The following is a 27,180-nucleotide window of genomic DNA, read 5'->3' as shown; positions in this document are numbered from 1 at the left end:
GGCTATTCGAGTTCCTTTGCTTTTCCATATAAATCTTTAAATCAGGGGCACCTGACTGGCTGGCTCAGTCAGTTAAGCAACCAACTCAGGTCAGGTCATAATCTCACAGTTCGTGAGTTCAAGCCCTGCATTGGACTCTCTGCTGTTAGCACAGAGCCCACTTCAGATCCTCTGTCCCCCTCTCTTTCTGCCCCTCCTCCACTCATGCTCTCTCTCTCTTTCTTTCTCTCAAAATAAATAAATAAACTTAAAAAAAATTTAAATCAGTTTGTTGCTATCAACAAGAAAAATCCTTCTGAAATTTTAATTATGATTGACTTGAATCTATAGATTGATTGGGGGAGAACAGACATCATAATATGAGTTTTCTGATCCAGGAGTATCATTTCTCTCTTCATTTATTTGGGTCTTCTTTGATGTTTTTAAATCAGTGTTTTGTAGTTTCAACTTACAGACCCCATACATATTTAGATTTATACCTAAGTATTTCATTTTTTTTGGTTGGTTTTTTTGTTTTCTGTTTTTTAAGAGAGATATATAGCTGATAGCTATAAAGCTTATTGACTCTGTACTCAAGCTAAAACTAGCTTTATTCCATCTTTTCCTCTGGTAAAAAAAGAAAATGAAGACAATAAAAACAGAAAAGTTGGCCTTACTGGTAAAATATCTGACAAAAGGTGGAGGAATTATATAAATAAGCATGTTACACAGTGTTCAAGTTCGGTGACAAACGGGGAGAGAAATTATGGAATGAAGATGAACTGTAATAACAGAAGCCTTTGGCTGACTTCTACTTATGCAAGGCTTTGTTCGAGGAGGAAGTGGCATGTCAAGAGATCTTCACAGAAAGAGGAGAACAATGAACTAAGAAATAAAGTCGATATGTATTGCCTGCTGCCTCCAATTCACCTGCCCTTCTCCCGGTAAGAGCACCCCCCATTTCCTCATGGAGAACCACCTCACTGCACTGTCACCCACCAGCTGGGGGTGGATCTGACTCTTCTTTCTGGCCCAGAAATGGGGCTGTACCTCACACCTGCCCACTGTGATCAGGGACAGCAGGTAACCAAGTTGGAAACAATGACATACCATGCATCCTCTGGAACCACTGGAAAAGAGGCTGGCCTTTCTCTTTCTTGAAAGAGAACTTGAACTTGAACACAGGAAGCACTTTGAGGCTGGAGCTCATATGGCCACCTTGCTGCCATTAGAGGAGGACTGAGATGAGAATGGGGTCAACCCAGAGGACAAGGAGCCCAGAGACACACAGAGGGAACGCTGGGCCCCAGGAATATTGCTTGAGTCCCTGGATCAAGCTGCACGTAAAGCTAGCTTTGTCCCTGGACTTTCCAGGTTGTGAAAGCCAATACGTTCTATTTTTGCTTATGCCAGTTTGGGTTGCGTTCTCTGTCACTTGCAACTAAAAGGTTCTCAGCTGATCCCGGGAGAATCTGAGCAGGTCTCAGGCAGGCAGTGAGTCCCAGGGACAGACACAAAGAGACAGATTGGCTGGGACTGTGCTTTTACGTGCTAGCTCCGTCTTGAGTGGACGATGTTGGTGAGCTCAGCCACCAAGTCCAATCTCACTCTTCCTCCATTTGGAGCATAAAGATTGCTGGGAACAAACTTGCCTGCTTCTTGGATCCAGGTTCCTCTCTCCTCCAGGCACAGCTGTCTTTTCTTACGCCTGCTTCCACTTTGCAGAGAAGGTGGATAGCTACAATTCTGGGGCCCCTGCCTTCATGCAAACCCCACCAAACAAATAACTGGTTTTACAAACCATTCTAAGGGAACTGGGGCATGCCCTAGGGTGAGGGACTTTTCAGTCAGAAGGGTTTGTGTTGCTTAACTGGACCTCCAACCGCAAGATAAACATCTGTGGCCAGAGATAACAGAGTGGTAGTGGTTCATTGGGCTCACAGTTTGCAGGGAATTAATGCATTCCACAAGTACCCAAGGCTGAACACACCGCTGCCATGTGCTCCCGGCCTGGGGCTGCCTCACACAAGAAGGCAGTGCCGTTTGGGTATAATGATAGCGAACCACAGGATGGACAGGGGAGGTAGTTCTGAGCAGACCACCTTTAAAGCTGAGACCGAAAGGGAGGGAGCAGCCGTGAGTGGTGGTGCGGGTTAGGGAGAAGTAGGAGGGTGTGGGCTCCCACCTGGGGCAGGGGTGAACAAACGATGAGTAAGGGATGCGTTGAATCCACGGGGAGCACATAAAGCTATCTACAGTGATTTAGGTTTTGTTTCTGACCAGTAAGGAGAAAGGGACTAGCTGGGACTCTTGGTGAATGCTGCTTACCTTGGAGTATCTGGAAGAGAAAGAGCACTGGACTAGAGTCAGAAGCCCTGAATCCTCCACTTGTACTGTCCTGTACTGGTTGTACCCCTTACGGGGTGTCCTTCTGTAACCAGACCTGGGGAATCAGAATGTTCTCCCTGACACATCCATCTGGAGAGGTTCCCTGGATTTCTACAAGATGTGTGTCCATCATGATGCTGACAGTGCCCCATGCCCCAGGAAGAAGAAGACATGTGCTGAGTCAGCAGTGTCAGGGTGAGGATTCAGAGCCCCCCCCTCCCCCCCCCCAACCATCCTCTATCTTGCTAGAGATGTCTGAGGCTTTCTGGTCACTCCCTGCTCTGTCTGAAATCCTGGGGGCAACTGGAGACTAATCTCCTGTCTCTCCCTTCTTATAGTAAGGGCTTAGAAATAATATCCTATGTTCATATAGCACGACCCGGCCAAGATTCTCAAAGCCCTTTACAAACATCAGCTCTACCTTGAAGTAGTCAGTTCCCAGGCTGAGAGCTGTGTCATTGCAGAAAATGGGAGAGCACGGGGTATGTCAGGGCCAAATATCAAGTTAATCTGTGACTAAGAAAAAAATGGAAAAAAACTTTCTTAATTCTGAACAGTGCAATTTCAAATCCATATCATGTACATTCCCTTGTCCTTTCTTACATACATTACCTGAAATAGCAGTCATAAATATCTAGCTAGTATCCAGCACCAAATTTCATTTAAATGTAAGTCGAAGTCATTTTTTTAATGTTTATTTATTTTTGAGAGAGAGAGAGAGAGAGAAAGAGAGAGAGAGAGAAGGGGAGGCGCAGAGAGAGAGGGAGACACAGAATCCGAAGCAGGGTCCAGGCTCTGAGCTGTCAGCACAGAGCCCGACACAGGGCTTAAACTCACAGACCACAAGATTGTGACCTGAGCTGAAGTTGGACACTTAACTGACTGACACACCCAGGTGCTCCTAAAGACTTTTTTACTACAGAAATAATCTCCTAGTTATTCTTAGTTTAATACTAAGACCAGGAGGTAGTAAGGAACAAATAATGCCTTGATTTGTAGCCCCTGAGGCATCCCTGGGATCTTCAATTATCTTAAAGTCAGGTGTGAAATTCTTTCTTTTTTTTTAATTTATTTATTTGTTTTGAGAGAAAGAGAGACAGACAGGCCGACAGACAGCATGAGTGGAGGAGGGGGAGAGAGAGAGAGAGAGAGAGAGAGAGAGAGAGAGAGAGAGAGAGAAACCCAAGCAGGCACTGTCAGCGCAGAGCTTGACATGGGGCTTGAACTCACAAACTGTGAGATCATGACCTGAGCCAAAATCAAGAGTCAGATTCTCAACCGACTGAGCCACCCAGGTGTGAAATTCTTAAAACCAAGCTAATGTTGATTCATTTTAACCTTAAAGATAACAACATGACACATTATGTGTCCCACATTCGCATTATATCCATGAGTTGTTAAGGCTAAGAAACAGGATTTGTCATTAAGGATGAAAAAGCCTACAAAGGTGGCAGCAAGAAATGAAATTTACTGAGTCCCTACTACACACCAGAGAAGGTACCAGTCACATTCACACGTATGATCTCATTTAACCTCTTAACCCAGGAACTAGGCATTGCCTCTATTTTACAGATGAAGAGATTGAGGGTCAGAGAGACAAAATGACTTGCCCAAGTTTACAGAGCAGGATTTCTGATTCCTAACTCCTAATTCCTGCTCAGTTCTTACTCAGGGTCCACTTGACCAAGAAGACCAAGCTTGCCTCCTTTGCTAAGGCCAGAGTGAGGCTGTAGAGAAAAAAGGAAAAGAAGATGCTGAGGAAAGAAGGTCAGAGATAAATCCACAGACTTGAAAACATGCCATTGCAAGTTGTGGAAAATGATCAGACTTTGGGAAGATCTCCCTGACCTTTACAGCAAGGCTGTCCCTTCGATAACAGGTTGGTTTCAGATTTCTTCTCAAAGACTAGCTCCAGGGATCTATCCCATAAAGCCTTCATATGTTTGCTGAACTTTTTGTTGATCTAAAACAGGAATCAGCTGTTGGAGAAACAAGGCTAGTTTGAGATGTTGGCCTTGGCAGACATTCAGGTGGTTTTATTTTCCTCGGGAAGACAAAGAGGGTAGAACAGAAAACTCTTCTCAGCTACTCACTCAGAATCTTACTGTCCTATTGGTGCGTACACCCAACAGTGACTAGCCCAGCATGTTACACTGTGCCCAGTGCATAGTAGGTGCTCAGTAAATGCTTCTTGGGTGAGTGAATTTGACATCTGTTGTCATAGTAATTATTCACATGATAATATTTAGGCCAAGGGCTTAACTCTTTATCAGTAAAGAAAGGGTGGTTTCATTTTTCCATTACCTTTAAGGTGCTTGCAGTGCAGTTTTCCTAACCTTGGCACTAAGTACTTTCTTGTGTAGTCTTAGTGAGTTGGTGTTAATAATCTATTTATGATTTATAGGGTTTTGATTACTCTCTGGAAGTAGGAAGGAGGGAGACAAATGAGTTTCCAAAATAAAATCAATAAAATAAAAATAGCTCCCCATAGAGGACTTTCTCAGGATGTCGCTAAATTTGTGCTTGACAAAGGTCTTTGGTTGAGAGGATGGAGGAAAAATGTCTAAATATACCAGAGGAAAGTAACGGAAATAGCGGACAAGACAGAAGAACTGCATTTAAAAAAAAACAAAAACAAAGGAACAAGCATTTCAGTTGTGGAAGCTGCCCTGAGATGTGATTTTCTCCTAAGTAGGTAGAATTTTATTCTCTCTGTGATATGAATCAGGGAGCATCTTTCCGTGTCCGAGAGGGACAGGAGAAAAGGAGAGGCTTTCATCACTTTTGTCTTTATTTTGAGCGAGGTATACAGGGGTGACTGGAGAGAGTTTCCTGTCAGTTTGCTCTGGTGTGAGATTGGGGTAGTTCTGTGCTTGGGAAGAGCTCATGACTTCTGCACCTTTTTGGCTTGCAGAACTTCTACAGATCCTGTAAAACCTAACTTAAATATCTCCTCCCTTGGAAGCTCTCCCTGATTTTCTCCCTGTCTCACCGTCATTTGTGTAATGACACAGTACTTATGTAGATTTTCCTTATGGTGTTTATCATATTACAGTCATTATTTTTTACGCAACTAACACTATGTCCTCTCCTTGAAGACAGGGCTGTATTTTACTCTTCTTCTTCCCCAGGATCTAGCAGCGTGGCTGACATCTGGCAGGTTCTCAATAGACCCTGCGGGGAGGCATCACAATCCCAGACTTTAGCCTCTACTACAAAGCTGTCATCATCAAGACAGCATGGTATTGGCATAAAAACAGACACATAGACCAATGGAATAGAATAGAAACCCCAGAACTAGACCCACAAACGTATGGCCAACTCATCTTTGACAAAGCAGGAAAGAACATCCAATGGAAAAAAGACAGTCTCTTTAACAAATGGTGCTGGGAGAACTGGACAGCAACATGCAGAAGGTTGAAACTAGACCACTTTCTCACACCATTCACAAAAATAAACTCAAAATGGATAAAGGACCTGAATGTGAGACAGGAAACCATCAAAACCTTAGAGGAGAAAGCAGGAAAAGACCTCTCTGACCTCAGCCGTAGCAATCTCTTACTCGGCACATCCCCAAAGGCAAGGGAATTAAAAGCAAAAGTGAATTACTGGGACCTTATGAAGATAAAAAGCTTCTGCACAGCAAAGGAAACAACCAACAAAACTAAAAGGCAACCAACGGAATGGGAAAAGATATTTGCAAATGACACATCGGACAAAGGGCTAGTATCCAAAATCTATAAAGAGCTCATCAAACTCCACACCAGAAAAACAAATAACCCAGTGAAGAAATGGGCAGAAAACATGAATAGACACTTCTCTAAAGAAGACATCCGGATGGCCAACAGGCACATGAAAAGATGTTCAACATCGCTCCTTATCAGGGAAATACAAATCAAAACCACACTCAGATACCACCTCACGCCAGTCAGAGTGGCCAAAATGAAGAAATCAGGAGACTATAGATGCTGGAGAGGATGTGGAGAAACAGGAACCCTCTTGCACTGTTGGTGGGAATGCAAATTGGTGCAGCCGCTCTGGAAAGCAGTGTGGAGGTTCCTCAGAAAATTAAAAATAGACCTACCCTATGACCCAGCAATAGCACTGCTAGGAATTTATCCAAGGGATACAGGAGTACTGATGCATAGGGGCACCTGTACCCCAATGTTTATAGCGGCACTCTCAACAATAGCCAAATTATGGAAAGAGCCTAAATGTCCATCAACTGATGAATGGATAAAGAAATTGTGGTTTATATACACAATGGAATACTACGTGGCAATGAGAAAAAATGAAATATGGCCTTTTGTAGCAACATGGATGGAACTGGAGAGTGTGATGCTAAGTGAAATAAGCCATACAGAGAAAGACAGATACCATATGTTTTCACTCTTATGTGGATCCTGAGAAACATAACAGAAACCCATGGGGGAGGGGAAGGAAAAAAAAAAAAAAAAGAGGTTAGAGTGGGAGAGAGCCAAAGCATTAGAGACTGTTAAAAACTGAGAACAAACTGAGGGTTGATGGGGGGTGGGAGGGAGGGCAGGGTGGGTGATGGGTATTGAGGAGGGCACCTTTTGGGATGAGCACTGGGTGTTGTATGGAAACCAATTTGACAGTAAATTTCATATATTAAAAAAAAAAAAAAAAAAAAAATAGACCCTGCGGAATGAATGGCAGATCGAGTGAATCCTTACTTCATTCTCTCCTAAATGCCCTTCTAGACCATCAAATGTCCCAGCAGTTGAGACATGGAAAGCCAAGGACTAGGAACTAGTCTCCACAGGAGCAGCGCTAAGAGAAGAACTGGACATCTTCCATCAGCTCCCTCGTCTGAGGCAAGGGAGGATTTCTCCACATTAGCCAGACTTCACTTAACAATGCCTAACCTTGGCCAAGTCAGTTCAATTCATCCTAGGACCTACCTCATAGGCGGCTGTGAGAATTACAGGAGTTCATTCCTATGACAACCCAAGCAGAACAACCCAGCACTTAGGAAGTGCTCAATAAATCTTAGGTATGATTATTAGCTACTCTGAAACTGAGATCTGTGTGTAACACCAATAGTAGCTTTTTTTTTTAACATCATTTTTATCTTGTTTTTACCATCTCTTTTCTTTTATCCTTTATCTTTCTTTTACCTTTTTAGTTTTAAAGAGCTAGGGGAGCCTGGTTGGCTCAGTCGGTGGAGTGTACAACTCTTGATCTCAAGTTGTGGGTTCGAGCCCCATGTTGGGTATACAGATCACTTAAAAATAAAATCTTAAAAAAAAAAGTGGGGTGCCGGCGTGGTTTAGTTGGCTAAGCATCCAACTATTGATTTCGGTTCAGGTCATCAGACAGGTTCGTGATTTTGGGCCCTGTGTCGGGCTCCTTGTCAGGCTCTGTGCTGACAGAGCAGAGCCTGCTTAGGATTCTCTCTCTCCCTCTCTCTCTGCCCCTCCCCTACTCACACATGTGCACTCGTGCTCTCCCTCTTTCTCTCTCTCAAAATAAATAAACTGTAATAAATAAATAAGAATTTAAAATTTAAAAAATAAAAATGTAGATCACAGCCTGATGGAGTTAAGTGCCTCCTATTCCATGCAGCCTCCCTGCCTGCCACCATGCTGTAGAATTCATCTTTCCTTTTTGCTCCCATAGTGTTTGTGCCATACGTGGCGTGTACATGACATTGCACTCCCAATCCAATCTGTGTGAGCAGGATAGCTATGATAATATTCTCTGTGGTTCAATGAAATGCACAGAGGTTTCTCATACTTTGGCTTTTCCCATGATTTAGAAGCAGGGCTTAATGTTTAGTGCAGAGGCTGGATATAGCAGAGAAGACCGCAACCGGGGAAACCGAGACTCCAGCCAGATCAATCACTAGAACCTTCTGTCTCTGTAGGCAGGGGTAATGTGATACCTGCCTTGCTAATTCCGAGTGGTTGAGAAATGTAAATGAGAGAAGAGAGATGACAACCTTTTGCAAATCAAATGCAATGAAAGTCCATTATTCTCTGGCTAAAATTAAATAGACAAGAAATAGCAAGTACTGGCGAGGATGTGGAAAAAAGGGAACCCTCATGCACTGTTGGTAGAAATGTAAACTAGTGCAGTCACTGTGGAAAACAGTGTGGAGGTTCCTCAAAAAATTAAAAATAGAAGTATCAGATGATCAGGTATTTACCCAAAGAAAATGAAAACACTAATTTAAAAATATATATCCACCCCTATGTTTATTGCAACATTATTTACAATGGCCAAGATATGGAAACCCAAAGGTCAATCAATAAATGAATAGATAAAGAAGGTGTGGTATATATACACAATGGAATATTACTCAGCCATAAAAAAGAATGAGGTCTTGCTACATGGTGGACTTGAGAGTATAATGCTAAGTGAAATAAATCAGATGGAGAGAGACAAATACCATGTGATTTCACTTATATGTGGAATCTAAAAAACGAACAAACAAAAAAGCTGAAACAGATCCAGATACAGAGAACAAAGTGATGGTTGCCTGAGGGGAGGGGGGTGGGGGAGGGTTAGGCAAAAAGGGTGAAGCAGGGTAGGAGATACAGATTTCCAGTTATGGAATGAATAAGTCACGGGGATAAAAAGTACAGCATGGGGAATATGGTCAACGGTACTGTAATAGCTTTGCATGGTGACAGACGGTAGCTGCATTTGTGAACATAGCATAAGGTATAGGCTTGTCGGATTACGATGCTGTACACCTGAAACTAATGTGACACTGTGTGCCACTATACTTTAATGAGAAAAAGTCTAGTATTATTGTGACTTCTAAAAAATGGAACCTAAGTCAGCAGGCTGGCTTTTGCGAGTGTCAGCTTGCCCCACTCCTACGATTTCTCTTGCTCTGTTTTGGGTATTGGAGATTTTTAGGTTTTGACTCTGTGTTGACCTGGAGGCATTCACCAGGCCACGATGATGCTGGTGGCCTAACTTTGCTGGAAGTCATTTCCAAAGTCGTGGCTAAGGTCAGAGGAGCTGTGACTTCTTGTTGTCTCTCACTGAAATGAGCTCATGTTTTCAAAACCTCAAGAAAAGTGAAAAGTACCAATATTAAAGGCCAAGAGCCCCTGGACCACTGTTTTATGTGAAAGATTAATAAAAGTTTAACCTCAAGGAGCAGTTGGGGAAGGGCATGTGTGTGAAGCAGTGAGAAGTTTTTTTGTTTTATTTCTGTTAACTTCTTAAACCTATTTGCACTTTAAAAGTTTTTATTCTCTCCCCTGCAAGGCCGAATACAACACTTCTTACTGATTTTTATTAATTCAAAATACCTGTGAATTCCACAGCCTGTAACTTGCAAACGTGGAATACATCGCTGAGGAAAGAGACAGGTACATAGAAAAAATATGCTTATTTAAATCGTATTTTTATAATGGAAGTCAAAAGAGAGCTGGAGTAGCCATACTTATTTCTAACTAGACTTTAAATTAAAGGCTGTAACAAGAGATAAAGAAGGGCATTATATAATAATTACAGGGTCTATCCATCAAGAAGAACTAACAATTATAAATGTCTATGTGCCGAATATGGGAGCCCCCAAATATATAAAACAATTACTCACAAACATAAGGAACCTTATTGACAAGAATGTGGTAATTGCAGGGGACTTTAATACCCCACTTACAACAATGGATAGATCATCTAGACACATGGTCAATAAAGAAACAAGGGCCCTGAATGATACATTGGATCAGATGGACTTGACAGATATATTTAGAACTCTGCATCCCAAAGCAACAGAATATACTTTCTTCTCGAGTGCACATGGAACATTCTCCAAGATAGATCACATACTGGGTCACAAAACAGCCCTTCATAAATATACAAGAATTGAGATCATACCATGCATACTTTCGGACCACAATGCGATGAAGCTTGAAATCAACCACAGGAAAAAGTCTGGAAAACCTCCAAAAGCATGGAGGTTAAAGAACACCCTACTAAAGAATGAATGGGTCAACCAGGCAATTAGAGAGAAATTTAAAAATATATGGAAACAAATGAAAATGAAAATACAACAATCCAAACGCTTTGGGATGCAGCGAAGGCAGTCCTGAGAGGAAAATATATTGCAATCCAGGCCTATCTCCAGAAACAAGAAAAATCCCAAATACAAAATCTAACAGCACACCTAAAGGAAATAGAAGCAGAGCAGCAAAGACACCCTAAACCCAGCAGAAGAAGAGAAATAATAAAGATCAGAGCAGAAATAAACAATATAGAATCTAAAAAAACTGTAGAGCAGATCAATGAAACCAAGAGTTGTTTTTTTTTTAATTTTTTTTTAACGTTTATTTATTCTTGAGACAGAGAGAGACAGAGCATGAATGGGGGAGTGGCAGAGAGAGAGGGAGACACAGAATCCGAAGCAGGCTCCAGGCTCTGAGCCATCAACCCAGAGCCTGACGTGGGGCTCTAACTCACAGACTGCAAGATCGTGACCTGAGTTGAAGTCGGACGCTTAACCGACTGAGCCACCCAGGCGCCCCAAGAGTTGGTTTTTTGAAAAAAATAAACAAAATTGATAAACCTCTAGCCAGGCTTCTCAAAAAGAAAAGGGAGATGACCCAAATAGATAAAATCATGAATTAAAATGGAATTATTACAACCAATCCCTCAGAAATACAAGCAATTATCAGGGAATACTATGAAAAATTATATGCCAACAAACTGGACAACCTGGAAGAAATGGACAAATTCCTAAACACCCACACACTTCCAAAACTCAAACAGGAGGAAATAGAAAGCTTGAACAGACCAATAACCAGCGAAGAAATTGAATCAGTTATCAAAAATCTCCCAACAAATAAGAGTCCAGGACCAGATGGCTTCCCAGGGGAATTCTACCAGACATTTAAAGCAGAGATAATACCTATCCTTCTCAAGCTATTCCAAAAAATAGAAAGGGAAGGAAAACTTCCAGACTCATTCTATGAAGCCAGTATTACTTTGATTCCTAAACCAGACAGAGACCCTGTAAAAAAAGAGAACTACAGGCCAATATCCCTGATGAATATGGATACAAAAATTCTCAATAGGATACTAGCAAATCAAATTCAACAGCTTATAAAAAGAATTATTCACCATGATCAAGTGGGATTCATTCCTGGGATGCAGAGGTGGTTCAACATTCGCAAATCAACCAACGCGATACATCACATTAATACAAGAAAAGATAAGAACCATATGATCCTGTCAATCGATGCAGAAAAAGCATTTGACAAAATTCAGCATCCTTTCTTAATAAAAACCCTCGAGAAAGTCAGGATAGAAGGAACATACTTAAACATCATAAAAGCCATTTATGAAAAGCCCACAGCTAACATCATCCTCAATGGGGAAAAACTGAGAGCTTTTTCCCTGAGATCAGGAACACGACAGGGATGTCCACTCTCACCGCTGTTGTTTAACATAGTGTTGGGAGTTCTAGCATCAGCAATCAGACAACAAAAGGAAATCAAAGGCATCAAAATTGGCAAAGATGAAGTCAAGCTTTCACTTTTTGCAGATGACATGATAATATACGTGGAGAACCCGATAGATGCCACCAAAAGTCTGCTAGAACTGATACATGAATTCAGCAAAGTCGCAGGATAGAAAATCAATGTACAGAAATCGGTTGCATTCTTATACACCAATAATGAAGCAACAGAAAGACAAATAAAGAAACTGATCCCATTCACAATTGCACCAAGAAGCATAAAATACCTAGGAATAAATCTAACCAAAGATGTACAAGACCTGTATGCTGAAAACTATAGAAAGCTTATGAAGGAAATTGAAGAAGATATAAAGAAATGGAAAAATATTCCGTGCTCATGGATTGGAAGAATAAATATTGTCAAAATGTCAATACTACCCAAAGCTATCTACACATTCAATGCAGTCCCAATCAAAATTGCACCAGCATTCTTCTCGAAGCTAGAACAAGCCATCCTAAAATTCATATGGAACCACAAAAGGCCCCGAATAGCCAAAGTAATTTTGAAGAAGAAGACCAAAGCAGGAGGCATCACAATCCCAGACTTTAGCCTCTACTAGAAAGTTGTAATCATCAAGACAGCATGGTATTGGCACAAAAACAGACACATAGACCAATGGAGTAGAATAGAAACCCCAGAACTAGACCCACAAAAGTATAGCCAACTCATCTTTGACAAAGCAGGAAAGAATATCCAATGGAAAAAAGACAGTCTCTTTAACAAATGGTGCTGGGAGAACTGGACAGCAACAAGCAGAAGAATGAAACTAGACCACTTTCTTACACCATTCATAAAAATAAACTCAAAATGGATAAAGGACCTGAATGTGAGACAGGAAACCATCAAAACCCTGGAGGAGAAAGCAGGAAAAGACCTCTCTGACCTCAGCCGTAGCAATTTCTTACTTGACACATCCCCAAAGGCAAGGGAATTAAAAGCAAAAATGAACTATTGGGACCTCATCAAGATAAAAAGCTTCTGCACAGCAAAGGAAACAATCAACAAAGCTAAAAGGCAACCAATGGAATGGGAAAAGATATTTGCAAATGACATATCAGACAAAGGGCTAGTATCCAAAATCTATAAAGAGCTCACCAAACTCCACACCTGAAAAACAAATAACCCAGTGAAGAAATGGGCAGAAAACATGAATAGACACTTCTCTAAAGAAGACATCCAGATGGCCAACAGGCACATGAAAAGATGCTCAACATCGCTCCTCATCAGGGAAGTACAAATCAAAACCACACTCAGATATCACCTCACGCCAGTCAGAGTGGCCAAAATGAACAAATCAGGAGACTATAGAGGATGGAGAGGATGTAGAGAAACGGGAACCCTCTTGCACTGTTGGTGGGAATGCAAATTGATGCAGCCACTCTGGAAAACGGTGTGGAGGTTCCTCAAAAAATTAAAAATAGACCTACCCTATGACCCAGCAATAGCACTGCTAGGAATTTACCCAGGGGATACAGGAGTACTGATGCATAGGGGCACTTGTACCCCAATGTTTATAGCAGCACTCTCAACAATAGCCAAATTGTGGAAAAAGCCTAAATGTCCATCAACTGATGAATGGATAAAGAAATTGTGGTTTATATACACAATGGAGTACTACGTGGCAATGAGAAAGAATGAAATATGGCCCTTTGTAGCAACGTGGATGGAACGGGAGAGTGTGATGCTAAGTGAAATAAGCCATACAGAGAAAGACAGATACCATATGTTTTCACTCTTATGTGGATCCTGAGAAACTTGACAGAAACCCATGGGGGAGGGGAAGGAAAAGAAAATGAGGTTAGAGTGGGAGAGAGCCAAATCATAAGAGACTCTTAAAAACTGAGAACAAACTGAGGGGTGATGGGGGGGTGGGAGGGAGGGAAGGGTAGGTGATGGGCATTGAAGAGGGCATCTTTTGGGATGAGCACTGGGTGTTGTATGGAAACCAATTTGACAATAAATTTCATATATTAAAAAAACCAAATATATATGATTTAGAAAGTTTAAAAAAAAATAAGTAAGTAAGTAAGTAAATCATATTTTTATATCCACATTACTGGCTTATTATTTTCTCCTGGATTTAAAATTCTTTTTTCATGTTTATTTATTTATTTTGAGAGAGAAAGAGAGAAGCAGAGCACAAGCAGAGGAGGGGCAGAGAGAGAGAGGGAGAGAGAGAAAATCCCAAGCAGGCTCCGAGCTGCCAGCACACAGCCTGACTCAGGGTTCAAACTGATAAACCGTGAGATCATGACCTGAGCCGAAGTCAAGAGCCAGGTGCTTAACCAATTGAACCACCCAGGCGCCCCTCTTCTGGCCATTTTTTATTTGCATGTAAAATAATACGCAGATTCGTTTCATAACTTGCTAACATACCTACCAGTTTAAAAATCGGAAGACTAGAGACTAGTAAAAATGGTAATAATTCTGTAACTCTGACTAAAGTTTTTGTGTGGGAGATATATAATGGCACTAAATGAAGACAAGGGAATCTTCCTACAATCTCCACTCACTGTTCCTATAAACCATTAGCAGAACTGAACAATGTCTCCTGAATTTGAATAGGTAATTAACTTTAATATAAACAAACAAAAAATATTATGTATGTATGTTAACATCAAGTGAGATATTAGGACATCCTCACCAGGAAGATTTGAAGTCTGTGGGAGAATAAGCCATAGCTGGACATTCAGTGAAAAATGAGTAATTGCTAATAACAATAACAACAAAAAACAACCAATGAAACCAAACTTCTCACCTCCTTTCAGTATTTTGTCCTTTATGTCACATATGCAAAAGTAGGCTTTGAAGGGTAGTTATTCCCTGACAACTTTAGGTCAAGCCCCTCTGAACAGATGCTTAGGAAACAGGCTATAATCAAGCTAAAAGCAATCATCTAAGCAGAGAGCTAAAAATAATTCAAAATGCCTTTTTTAGGGGTGCCTGGGGGGCTCAGTCGGTTAGGACTCCGACTCTTGATCTCAGCTCAGGTCTTAATCTCATGGTTGTGAGTTCAAGCAGGGGTGAGGGAGTGCCTTGGTGGCTAAGTCTTAAGTGTCTGACTATTTCTGCTTGGGTCATGATCTCGGAGTTGTGAGATTGAGCCTTGCGTCTCCATGCTGGGTGTGGAACCTGCTTTCTCTCTCTCTCTCTCTCTCTCTCTCTCTCTCTCTCTCTCTCTCCCCTCCTTGTGTTCCCTCTTTTAAAAACAAATGCCTTTTGGGGCACGTGGGTGGCTCAGTCAGTTAAGCGTCCGACTTCAGCTCAGGTCATGATCTTGTGGTTCATGAGTTCGAGCCCCATGTCAGGCTCTGTGCTGACAGCTCAGAGCCTGAAGCCTGCTTGGGATTCTGTGTCTCCCTCTCTCTCTGCCCTTGCCCCACTCATGCTCTGTCTCTCTCACTCTCAAAAACAAACATTAAAAAATTAAAAAAAACAAACAAATGCCTTTTTAGTTATACCGGGAAAATATGTATTCATTATTTTGTTTCAGGCTTTACTTTGTTCTGAAATTCACTTTGTTCTGTCCTACCTGTTTTCTCTTTCTAGAAAGGGAGCAAGAGGAAACATTAGGGGAAGAGTCATCCTGTGGAGGACCAGTGGGGATGAAAGACAGTTTAAGATCCCTGGTTGCCTGCTCCAGTTGCAGTGCCCTAAACGGAGGGGGGAGGGGTGCAGGAAACAGGGGGGGTGGGGGTGGGGGGGGTGGGAGAACTGCGCTCTGCAATCTTTCCCCACTTACTCCAAGTAGCCAGGGAGCGGGCCCAGGCCTCCGTGTCAGAGTCTGCTTGGGGTATGCCTTTGAGCCTCCAGGACCAGCTCTCCCACTCTTGCAAAAGGAAATGAAAATTAATAGACCCTTCCTAACCATTCCCAGATATCTTACTGAGGAACCCAATATGCTGTGTAAGATAATTATTTTTCAAATATTATTTAGAGTCTTTCTAAATAGAAAAGAATGGAAATAATTAGGTTAGCAGATATCATGCTTGGATTGACAGTTACCTGTTTGAGCCACACATTTGTTGTCATCAGTTGATTCTTTTCATCCTAAGAAAATGGCAATTAGAAAAATGTAAATTCAAATTAAGTGAAGTCTTTGAGATTTATTTTGTCAGAAAGACCTCCCTTTGCTTAAAATAAAAAATAATAATTAAAGCAAATAGCAGCTCATTATGGTGATATTTATCCAAAATCGCATAACCCAGGGGTGCCTATGTGTCTTAGTTGGTTGAGTGTCTGACTCTTGATTTCAACTCAGGTCATGATCCCAGGGTCGTGGGACCAAGTCCTGCATCAGGCTCTGTGCTGTGTGTGGAGTCTGCTTGGGATTCTCTCTTTTTCTCCCTCTGCCCCTCTCCCTGACTTGCTCTCTCTCTCTCAAATAAAAAAAATTTTTTTTAATTGCATAACCCAGAAAGTATGGTAAGGCCGCAAAGTAAAAATGAATATTAGTTATATCAGAGATCGGTTTTGCATGATTTTCTAGAAGGAATCCTTGGGCATTGAGTCAGCTGAGGTAGGTGAGTGTGCAACTGGTAGGGCAGGAGATTTAGGAAACAGGAGACGATTATTCTGGGACTTTGGGGACCGCACCAGAATGACTTTGCAGAACTGGCTTAACGTTCACTGGTTTCCCAGGAACGCAATCATGTCAGAAGTGGGAGCCCAACAGGAAAATGAGCAGAGAATGTTAAGGTCTAGGTGGTGTCAGGGGAACAGGTGGAGTCCTGAGGGGATTCAGGAGGGTGATGGGTCACCAAGCGCTCACGGGGGTGCTGGCAGCATCTGCCCTCTCTCCCTGTAGACACCCCTGCCAGCCCTCACGCAGTTCGGGTGACACCGAATCAGCCCAGGGGACACTAATGAGCCCTCTGCTCAGTTCTCTCTTCTCTCCATCTCCTCTGTTCTCCCTGGGTGCTCATCCTGGTTCTCAGCAAACCCGCCAGGGACAATGCCTGTCTTAACAACCATATCCATCCCCCAGCAAAGAGGTGCACACTCATAGTGCCGCAATGAAAATTTACTCTCTAGCACTTCTCATTCCTTCCTCGGGTCATTTCACTGGCCTCTTGGGGCAGATTTTCTCTCACAGTAAGTTATTTTTAAAATTGAAATGGTAGACATGGGGAAAGAAAACAAAATAAAGTCTTAGATTCACAAACAGGTTAAGGAATGCATGTTCTTTTTAGCTTAGTGCCAAGGATTACTCACCACATCCACAAGCTGAGATATTTTCAATCCAAAATATACTTTTATGGTGTCATTAGAATTTAATACAGGACGAACCCATTTCTGATAATCTTGGAATAAGCGTCTGAGGAGGGCGTCTTCATTTTCAGCAATTGAACTGAATCCTGCAGCAGCTGTAAGATCACGAGTGAAACCTGAATTAATGGGAAAAGTATAATGGCTGGTTTAGCATCCTGTGGCCTGAACCTTCAGGTGTTCAGCAAAGGCAGCTTTGCATATACAGGGGTTCCCTAACCATTCACCATGCCCACAACACATAGCTGAAAGTAGATTCTATGCTTTACCCAGAGCTTTGCTCTCTCATGGGATTTTCCCACCATGAGGTCAGCACCTTGATCCCCAAACAATCACCCACAGCCACCCCCTTACCCTCAACCTCACATCTCATCTGAGATGCCACCTCCTTACAGACATGGTCTCTGCCCCTGTGCTATCGTCCACTACTGCACCCTATCTGGCTCCATCATGTCCTTACCACAATGTGTTGAATACCTGTCATCATCTGTCCTTCCCTTGAGCTCCATGATGGCAGACATGGTATCCATTTTATTTGATGATGTTTATCCAGCACCTAGACTAGTGCCAGCCCACAGCACATGCTTATTTTATATATATTTAATGAATAATCCAATGACAGGAATATGTCAGGGCCATTTTTCATGCATTTGGCACGTATCCATTGAGCACACATATCCACTGAGCACCTACCACATCCCCTGTGCTGTTCTTTTTCCTTCCTCCTGAGGAAGTCTTCCCTTACAAAGACCTTCCCTGGTCAAGAACCAGGTTCTAACACTCCTCTCCGCCCCTACATGTCCGAGAGCCCAAGAAACACCCCAACTTCAAGCTTTGACCCTCAGGCTGAAGAAATGGTCTAGGAAGGCAGTCTAGAGATACGTTTTGTTTCTTTTCAGTGTTATGCTATCAAACATAAAACATGGCAGCTTTATTGTTGCTGGGTTTTGTTTTTTTTTAAGTTTACTTATTTACTTCGAGAGAGAGAGAATGAGCATGGGAGAAGCAGAGAGCGAGGGAGAGAGAGAATCCCAAGCAGGCGCCATGCTCAGTGTAGAGCCCCACAGGGGGCTCAAACTCATGAACCATGAGATCAAAAGTTGGATGCTTAATGGACTGTGCCACCCAGGTGCTGTTATTATTGCTGTTTTAGATATAGCCCCTTTCTTCATATATCCAGTGCCCTATTAATCTCCTACAACAACTCATTCTGCACTGTATGGCTTACCGTAGGAAACCTTTTCTTCTGCTGAGTGACACATGATGGGCAATGATCATGTACCAGACACCCCGAAGTTTACCCAGTAAAACCCAAAGATTCTTAGCAGGAAGAAGAGCAAACATTCCTAGTATGTACACGAGAACTTCACTTTACTAAGGGAGTAGCAATTCAAAATGCACCCTTTTTTAAAAAAATTGAACCATAAATAGCCTACAGTAGTATATTAATTTCAGGTATACAACATAATGATTCAACAATTATGTACAATACTCAGTGCTCATCATAGTAAGTGCAATTACGATTTGTCACCAAACAATGTTATTACTGTCTTATTGACTGTATTCCCTATGCTGTACTTTTCATCTCTGTGACTTATTTTTTTGTAACTGGAAGTTTGAAACCCACTCATAATGCTCCTAGGGGTAAACAGAGGTGTCAATAAGATGGGTTACATACTCGGGCTGCTCCCACCCCTTTCTCTTATGTTCCAAAAAGTATATGAAGATGCAAATGAATGATGGAGAGAGCTTATGTTTGTGCTTAGTTATCTGAAAAGCTAACTGTTCTCAGGGAGCCTGGGCGGCTCAGTCGGTTAAGCATTGGACTCTTGATTTCGGCTCAGGTCGTGATCTCATGTGATCTTTGTGCACAGCACAAAGCCTCTTTGGGATTCTCTCTCTCCCTCTCTCTCTGCCTCTTCCCCCCTTCCCTCCCCCTCGCTCTCTCAAAATAAATACATAAACTGGAAAAAAAAAGCTAACTGTTCTCAAACTTTGATACTTCAGTTCTTAACAAGCAGAGCAGCACGAAGGAGCAGGTCAGCTGGGTGGCTGCCAGGACAGCACTCTGCAAAACCTTACTGGAAGTGGAGGGAAGGTAGGAGTTGAAATTCCCCCAAGCCTCCTGAGGGATGGAGTGTTCACCTGCTCAGGCTGAACTTCACGAATTCCCTACCCCACATCTGGTCTTAACTTCCTTCAAAATACATTATAACTCTTATTCTTTCCCACCATCTCCACTGGTACCACCTGAGTCACAAGTTCCATCATCTCTCTTGGATTCTTGTGCTCCTTCTTCCTGCCTTCCACTCTTGCCCCCTTTACAGTTCATTTCCTGCTCAGCAGATGGAACCAGCTCTTAAAGGCAGAAGAGGTTTATGTAAGTTCCTGCCCAAATCCTACAAATGGTTTCCCATCAAATGCAGACAGACATCTCACATCGTTGCCATGGTTTCCCAGGCCCTTGTATGGCCCCTATCCTCTCCCACTCTGCCCTCACCCCTCCCCCCCAGAGCTTCAGGTACATCTGCTCTTTCTAGAACATGCCTGTAGGCTTCTGTTTGGGGAAGACTCTTGCCCTGAAGAGGAATCCATGCTCATTCCTTCATTTTGTCCCATCTTTGCTCAAATGTCATCTCCTTGAAAGGTCCTTCTGGGTTACACAATCTAAAATCCCTCCTCACACTTTATCCCCTCAATGATGCTTTATCTTGCATGGGAGCACTGGAACATATTATATGTTTCTTTGTCTATTGTCTGTCTGACCATTGGAAAATGCCAGCTTCATGAAACCTTTCTTACTTCTGTCTCCCAGTTCCATGGGGCCTGGCACATCATGACTGCTGAGCACACCCTTGTGCAGCAACATAGTGAGCTACTTTGCTAAGTGGTGTTTGGAGAATTTGGGCCAGAGCTGAATTTATCTGGAGGGGAGAGAAGCAGGGAGGTCACAGCTGTCCTCCCTCGGCCTCCCCTGGCAGGAGAATATTGTTGGGTGGGCACCATGACAGTGACTGCTGGTTACCTGCTCAACAGCCACTTACCCTTTCTTTTTCAGTAACAGATGCTATGTTTATTCAGAATTGAATGGTGCCAGCTTAAAATGTTCCCTTCTCAGGCCCCTTACAGCTAGGGATGGCCATACGACATATACATGCCACTTAAATCCAAACAGAAGCCACAGGGTGAGGTTTGTAGGAAATACTGTCGAAGAGGATGGACTTGGTCCAATATGCACATTTCACCTTTCATCTTTCACCCTTTGCTCCCTTTTCTTCCTGCCTAGAGCTAGAACATGGCATCTAGGGATCTGGCCACCCAGGTATCTCACAAGCCTGATGAAAGCTACACACATAAGATGGCAGAATAGAAGGGCAGACAGAGCGCGGGACCCTGATAGCACTATAGGACCATCAACCAGCCCAGGACCGCTCGCCTCCAAATTTCTTGGTGTGTGAGAAAAACAATCTTCCCTTTTGGATAGGCTCTTATGGCCATTGTTACACGAATCTGAGTGTAGTCCTAGTGGCCAAGAACCCAACGGTACTGCCCTTCCCCAAAAGCCCTTGTGTCCCAGTTTAGCCCAGTGAGAACAATTTACTTAAGACACCACCTCACAATGGATGGAGACACTCCAGGAAGGGTGAGAACAACTGAATAACGTCTGAACCAACACACACACACACACACACACACACACACACACACGGACCTCTTAGCTTGGACAACTCTAAGCCATTATAATTCTGGACATATGAGAGGGATCCTGAGAACAGAAATTGTACTTTTGAACTCCCTTTCCTGGAAGGAAAATCTTACTGTCAGTTTGCAGGGAGGTAGACTTACACATTATGACCTTGACAATCCCTAGCTCTTGCCACCCTCAAAGCTGTACCCTCTGTGAGAATGATTAGATCCTGCTCTTTGTCGGGATCCAAAGGGAAATAAGCAGATTTGCTCTTTCAGGGACCTTCGTATGTTTTGACCCATGTTGCCAATGTCAGAGGGTGAGCTGTTGTCTGAATCAAGGCACAAAAAGCATAAATCTGTACTGGCCGTTATGGACTAAATACTTGTGTGCCTTCAAATTCCTGTGTTGAAGTCCTAACCCCCAATGTGACTATATTTGGAGATAGAGCCTATAAGGAGGTATCTAAGGCTAAATGAAGTAATCAGTGTGGGGCCCTAAATCAATAGGACTGGTGTCCTTATAAGAAGCGGAAGAGACATGAGAGCGCTCTCTCTCCCCATGCAAGCACGAGGAAAATCCAGGTAAGGACACTGCCAGAAGACAGCTATTTACAAGCCAGGAAGAGAATTCTCACAGAGACCATTTTTGCTGACACCTTGATCATGGACTTCTAGGCTCCAGAACCGTGAGAAAATAAATTGCTGTTCAGCCACACAGTCTGTGGTATTTTGTTATGGCAGACTGAGCTGACTAGACCCAAACAGACCTTACCAAAAAAAAAAAAAAAAAAAAAAAGCCAAAGTTTTAATGCTTTCTGCCTAAATCTTCAACCTTCCTGAACTTCCCCAAATAAAAGTTGAGGTCATTGATGTTACTGAAGCAGATGTAGACGATAGCTCTGGAAATTTTCTAGTTTGTCCTTGCAAAATAGAACATTATAACGAAAGGAAATTGTTTCCACTGTTGACTCTTTGAGACTAGCGACTCAAGAAATACTTTGTGATATTTGGGGAAAGAACAAATGAAGGAGTTAATGCACAAAAGCTCCAATGGCACTTTCTGTGCACAGAGGGAGGAGGAGGCAGAGTGACCCCAGCTCACTGATCTAGAGGATGTAGAATCGCAGATGTTCTCAGGATTTCTAGGACAAGTGGTATCTGTTTTAAGGAATATCTGGATCCCTGAAAATCTGTGTGTAAACCAGTTTTGCAAATGGACTTGTATTTTAAATAAATTAGACAAGATCAATATTCTAAGATACATCTCAGCAATGCACTGACAAGTCAACAAACTGCTCTTGGAAGCTGAGTGACTCCCTGAGTGGGTGCTTGCATTTCCCGAAGCCCGCTTTATGAAGGAGGGATGGGAGAACATTTGTATTCATAAATAATACCAGCACTAAATAAGAAGGACAAGTGAAATGATGACGAAGTGAAGACAATGGAGCTAGAAAGGACTTTGAAGATGTTCTAAGTCCCTCTTTTTACAGATGAAGATCCTGGGGTGCCAAGAGGGGCAGTGACTTACTCAGGGTCAACCTAGTTAATGAGTGGCAGATGTGTTCATGTCTTTGAACATAAATTTGTTGTTATTGCTTTTTTTTGTTACTGTGTTGTTGTTAGTATTGTATTTACCAAAATACTTTACTTTAAAGCGATCTATTGCCAGGAAGAATGATATTCTAAAACCAGGTCGCAGATAATATTTGTTTGATGGTAGACAGACACTCAATGTTGGTGATGGTATTCCATAATCCAACTCAATCTCCCTCTACTGCAGTTGGGACCTGGCAGCTGGCTTGGCCCTGGTGTCCCTTGAATGGGCACTGAGGTCACTCTCCTTAGAGATGGACACCCAATGCTTTATAGTGGGAGCAATCCTGCTTCAGACTTGACCATGGTCCCCTCCCTTTCCTTGCATTAAGTCTTGCTTTGCACCCCTTACACACACACACACACACACACACACACACACACACAGACTCATACTCACACACGCACAGTCTAATGCACATCTTCAGAGGATGTGGCTGCCTGTTACAGCTTGTCACCATTTCTTTTGGTAAAAAGGAATTTCATTGCTCCCTTAAATCCTGATTCGCCCCCTTTATTCTTCTCCTCTCCCTATTTAATCTTTGTCTCAATTTCTTTGTCAAAATATTTCTCTTGGGACGATGTAAGCAACTCTGCAGGTGGAAGGCAAGAAGAGGGAGAGCACATGCAAGTGATCAGACAGGTGGGGAACTGTCTGCCTGATTCCAGTAATTTCCTCCATGTGGAACTCAGGCTGGGAAAGTGCTCTAGGAGGGCACTCTGCTCTTGGCTCTGGACATGGAGTCTCTTGCCAAACTCGTCACTCGTTAGAACAAGAATCCAACAAATATTTATTTAACATTGAGAGCCACTGGACTCAGATTTAGATATATGAGTTTTGGTCTTGTTTCCAAACCACGCAATCTTCATTAAGCAAGGCATTTAACTTCTCCCAATAACAATAAAATGGTGGATGATTGGTAAGCCCCTACCAACTCACACATGCTTTATGTCCATGAAACACCCATAAAATATGACCTATTAATGCCCAATATTTACTATTCTGAAGACACAAAAAAGAGCCAATGTTTAAGATGTGCCATTGATTGGAGGACATCGCTCCTGGCTGCCATTTACTGCAACAGAAGAGGCATCTGGGTAAAGATAACTGAAGCTATGAAGGGATTAGACAGGACTCACTACCCATGAGGAGGTTAGGGCTCTCTCAACCCCTATAAGTGGAATCATGAGAGATTTGGATGAGGTACCCAATTCCAACTTGAGGCAAAGAAATTTTCTTTGAAACTTATAACTTGACCTTCTGGCCTCTTTATTCTTCTTGACCATGTTTCTTTTCCTTTCTTCAGGCTCTCAGACTTTCTGGTCTCTCCTCACCCAGTTATCAAAACCCACATTCTGGGGCATCTGGGTGGCTCAGTCAGTTGAGCGTCCAACTCTTGATTTCAGCTCAGGTCTTGATCTCATGGTTCATGAGATCAAGCCCTGCATCAGGCTCTCTGCTGTCAGTGCTGAGCCCACTTTGGATCCTGTTTCCTTCACTCTCTGCCCCTGCCTCACTCATGCTTTCTCTCTCTCTCTCTCTCAAAAATCAACATTAAAAAAAAAAAACACTTTCTGTAAAGTTTTGACAAGTTCATGCACGCTGAGGTATAAATAACTGATAAGACTTAATCAGTGAAAATTCACATGCTTATTTATGGTTTTATTGAAGACAACATCATTGTTTATCCTTAGCTAAGAGAGTAAAAAAGTTATTAAGACTTTTAAACCTTAGCAAATATGGTTGGGAGAGACACATTTTTTTGTTTTGACACTTTTTGGTATATTTTGGTTTTGTCCTTCTATTGTCACCAGCCTGTCCAAAAAAATCATACCACAAATAGGCTGGCTTCTGCTGTCAACACATAGAGCTCACCCTCAGGGTGAAATCAAATAATAAATATTGAATGGATTCTTGCTAGCGTGAGAGTTTATTAGAATGATTTTGTTTTTCCCCCTTTCTCATATCCCATGCTGGAATCATTCCTAGGATACAGGACACCCTCAGTAAATATTTATTGAATGAATAAACACATGTCACCATGTGGTAAGAATGATGGGAAGATGAGTAAGAGACAGTCCCCTGTTTCTGGGAGCAGACACAAACCCACAAAGCATGAATTCGCAACAGAAGAGATGTCACATGGCCATACACAATTATTCTTTCCACCAAAGCCAGAAATATAAAAATGAGGGGTTACCCCTTGTGATTTGGAAAAGGTAGTTTTGTGTAACAAAAAGAAACCTTTTCCTTTGCAATGAATAGTAAAGTTACAAAACTTAAGGAAAGGTGGTACTGATCTGAAAATAGAAATAGATGCCAATGGATCTCGAAATATCCACAAATGTGAGAGTTACTACAGGTTATTACATAGATTGATTATAGATCTGTGACAGACAGCCACAGCACAGTATAAATTCCCAAACTCTTGCAGCCTACGCAATGGAGAATGAGTACCAGTCTCCCCTCTAATTCCAATTTTCTTACGTAACCATAATTGTGTGAGGAAGAGGATCATAGATGAACTAAGAGGGTTTATGCCAACTCCCCCCACTTACTAGTGAGTGACTTCCCTAGGGAAAGAATGGTAAGAACCCATTCTTTCACAGTAAATAGGATAGCGCATTAAAGCAGAAAAACATCAGACACATGTGTATTAATTGTATGCTAAAACACACAGAAGTTGATGATTATTTTTACGACTGACCAACTGCATTTCAGACTTTGCAGGAACCAAATTTAGTGATATTTGAAAGTGGGTGTGATGCCCTCTGCACTTAAAAACTACTGGTTTTGAGTCCCCAGTATGAGGAAAGGCTACATTTTTAAAGATATGATAATGTTCAGGTATGTTCGTGCCTAGATTTGCAATCTAGGATTTATTCAATCTAGGATTTATTTCAGGACTTGGGCAGATCTCAGTGCCTCTGGCTCTCCATCTGAAAATAGCAGTAGTCAAGCATGGCAAAAATACTAGCAAGAAATGAATACAAATTGCTAATGGGGCAACAGTGTGTTCTTGCCATCTGGCTCCTGGCTCTAAATGGTTTCCGCTGCAATGGGAAAAGATTTGTGTTCTGAAGTTACATAAAAAGGGAACTGATTCCCAAACCCAGATAACTGGCAGGTGCAAATGACCATCTCCCCTAAACTTTTCAGTTATTTTCTTCCTCTTTCCATTTCTCTTCTGTCTGTCTCTCCCTCTCTCCTTTTACGTGCTCTCTTCCTTTATTAAGAATTCCCCTACTTTCAGGTAGATAGTAGTCACAGAAAACTCACACATGTTCATAGACATTTGATACATACTTTTGCTTCATTGTGATATACAAACATACTAAATATATCTACACACAAATTAAACTTTGTAGATAGGTCTACAGGATAGATGGGATAAAATATACACACAGATATAGTGATTATTAGTAGATATGATATAAAAATGTTGATGTAGTAAATTGCTGTGCCAAATATTTTAACAATTCTGAGTAGCATTCAGGGCATTGGGTAATATTTTTCCTGCTTTTATATCTTCCAACCAAGTTCATGATTCAAAAGCAAAAGCACAGTAAATGACAACAGCATAAACATTATGGAATTCATAGGTGTGATGATTTCTTTAGCAATAAAAGATTTCCTAGAATTACTCATTGGAGCCACATTTTAAAAGTTATCCTAAAGATGCCTATACATTACATTTTATCATCCTAACATTATGAATACCGTATTTCCACCTCCCTGGCTTAAATAGTTTTGCGGTGATGAAGTTTTAATTTACTCTAACTTGAGCTTACCTGAGGGAATGACACCAAGGACAATGAGCAGCAGGATGAAGGCTGGCAGCATCATGATGTCAGGCTAGGAAAGATAATTTCTTCCTTTATAACAATATAGCATTTCCATCAGAAAGGGAGGTTTTGAAAAGAAAATGCAGTAGTTCAAAATCCGAAGTGGAACCCGAGGGGGAGACACCTGAAGTGGGAATAAGACCGTCTCACACCATCTCACGTCAGTGCGATGGTTCTTAAACTACACTTCATTGATTTCCAGTGAGCTGTCAGAGCGTGTAAGTCTAAAACGTATCTCTGGGTCCTAACTCCTGACTTATTAATCTGCTCTCTCACAAGGAGATGCAGGGCAAAAGGGAAAGGATGAGGCTGGACCACTTTTGAATGTTCTGTGGTATTTTGCTCACGGTTGGAGATCTGAGCAAAGGAGAAAAACTACGTTTTATCACATGCGTCGCGGAAGTTAGTGAGAAGTTTCTCATACATATTATTCCTCTATTGTCTCTTTATTTTGGACTTGGAGCTTAGGAATAATGACTATGAGGGGGTTAAGAGGTATAAAATTCCAGGTATAAGTCACGGGGAGGTAATGTACAGCATGGTGACTATAGTTTGTAATACTATTGCATATTTGAGAGTTGCTAGAAGAGTAGATCTTAGAAGTTCTCATCACAAGAAAAAAGATTCGTAACTATGTGTGCTGATGGATGGCAACTAGCCTTATTGTGACCATTTGCAATATGTCCAAATATCGACACCTGAAACTGATATAATGTTGGATGTCTATTATACCTCAATTGACAAAAAAGAATAATGAATATATCCTGTGCCTCTCATGACTAATGTGTTCTAACGTCAGAGCATCCTCTGACGTTCCCTTGGGCCCACCAGATCCACCTTATCTTCTACAGGAGAGAGTGTGGTCGGAGCTTGGTCTGGTTGTTTCCCTAATGGGACTTGGAGGCTGATAATG

The 27,180-nt window shown here is 42.0% G+C and overlaps 1 protein-coding gene across 2 annotated transcripts in view; it reads right to left on the bottom strand.

The window, feature by feature from the left end:
• The window catches only part of CHRNB3 (cholinergic receptor nicotinic beta 3 subunit), a 33,085-nt gene extending 6,817 nt beyond the window's left edge, over positions 1-26,268 (bottom strand). The window contains exons 1-3 of one of the 2 annotated variants that reach the window (XM_060655938.2): positions 26,214-26,268; positions 17,085-17,257; positions 15,876-15,920 (exon numbers count right to left, since the gene is read on the bottom strand). In XM_060655938.2, coding sequence (XP_060511921.2) covers positions 15,876-15,920; positions 17,085-17,257; positions 26,214-26,268 — 273 coding nt within the window. The remainder of the gene's footprint in view (positions 1-15,875; positions 15,921-17,084; positions 17,258-26,213) is intronic. The other variant, XM_060655939.1, reaches the window with a different exon arrangement.
• Between the last annotated feature and the right edge of the window lie 912 nt (positions 26,269-27,180).

Source organism: Panthera onca, chromosome B1 (assembly GCF_046562875.1).
Source record: "Panthera onca isolate mPanOnc1 chromosome B1, mPanOnc1 haplotype 2, whole genome shotgun sequence".
NCBI classification, from domain to species: domain Eukaryota; kingdom Metazoa; phylum Chordata; class Mammalia; order Carnivora; family Felidae; genus Panthera; species Panthera onca.
This window is presented reverse-complemented; position numbering and strand designations above follow the sequence as displayed.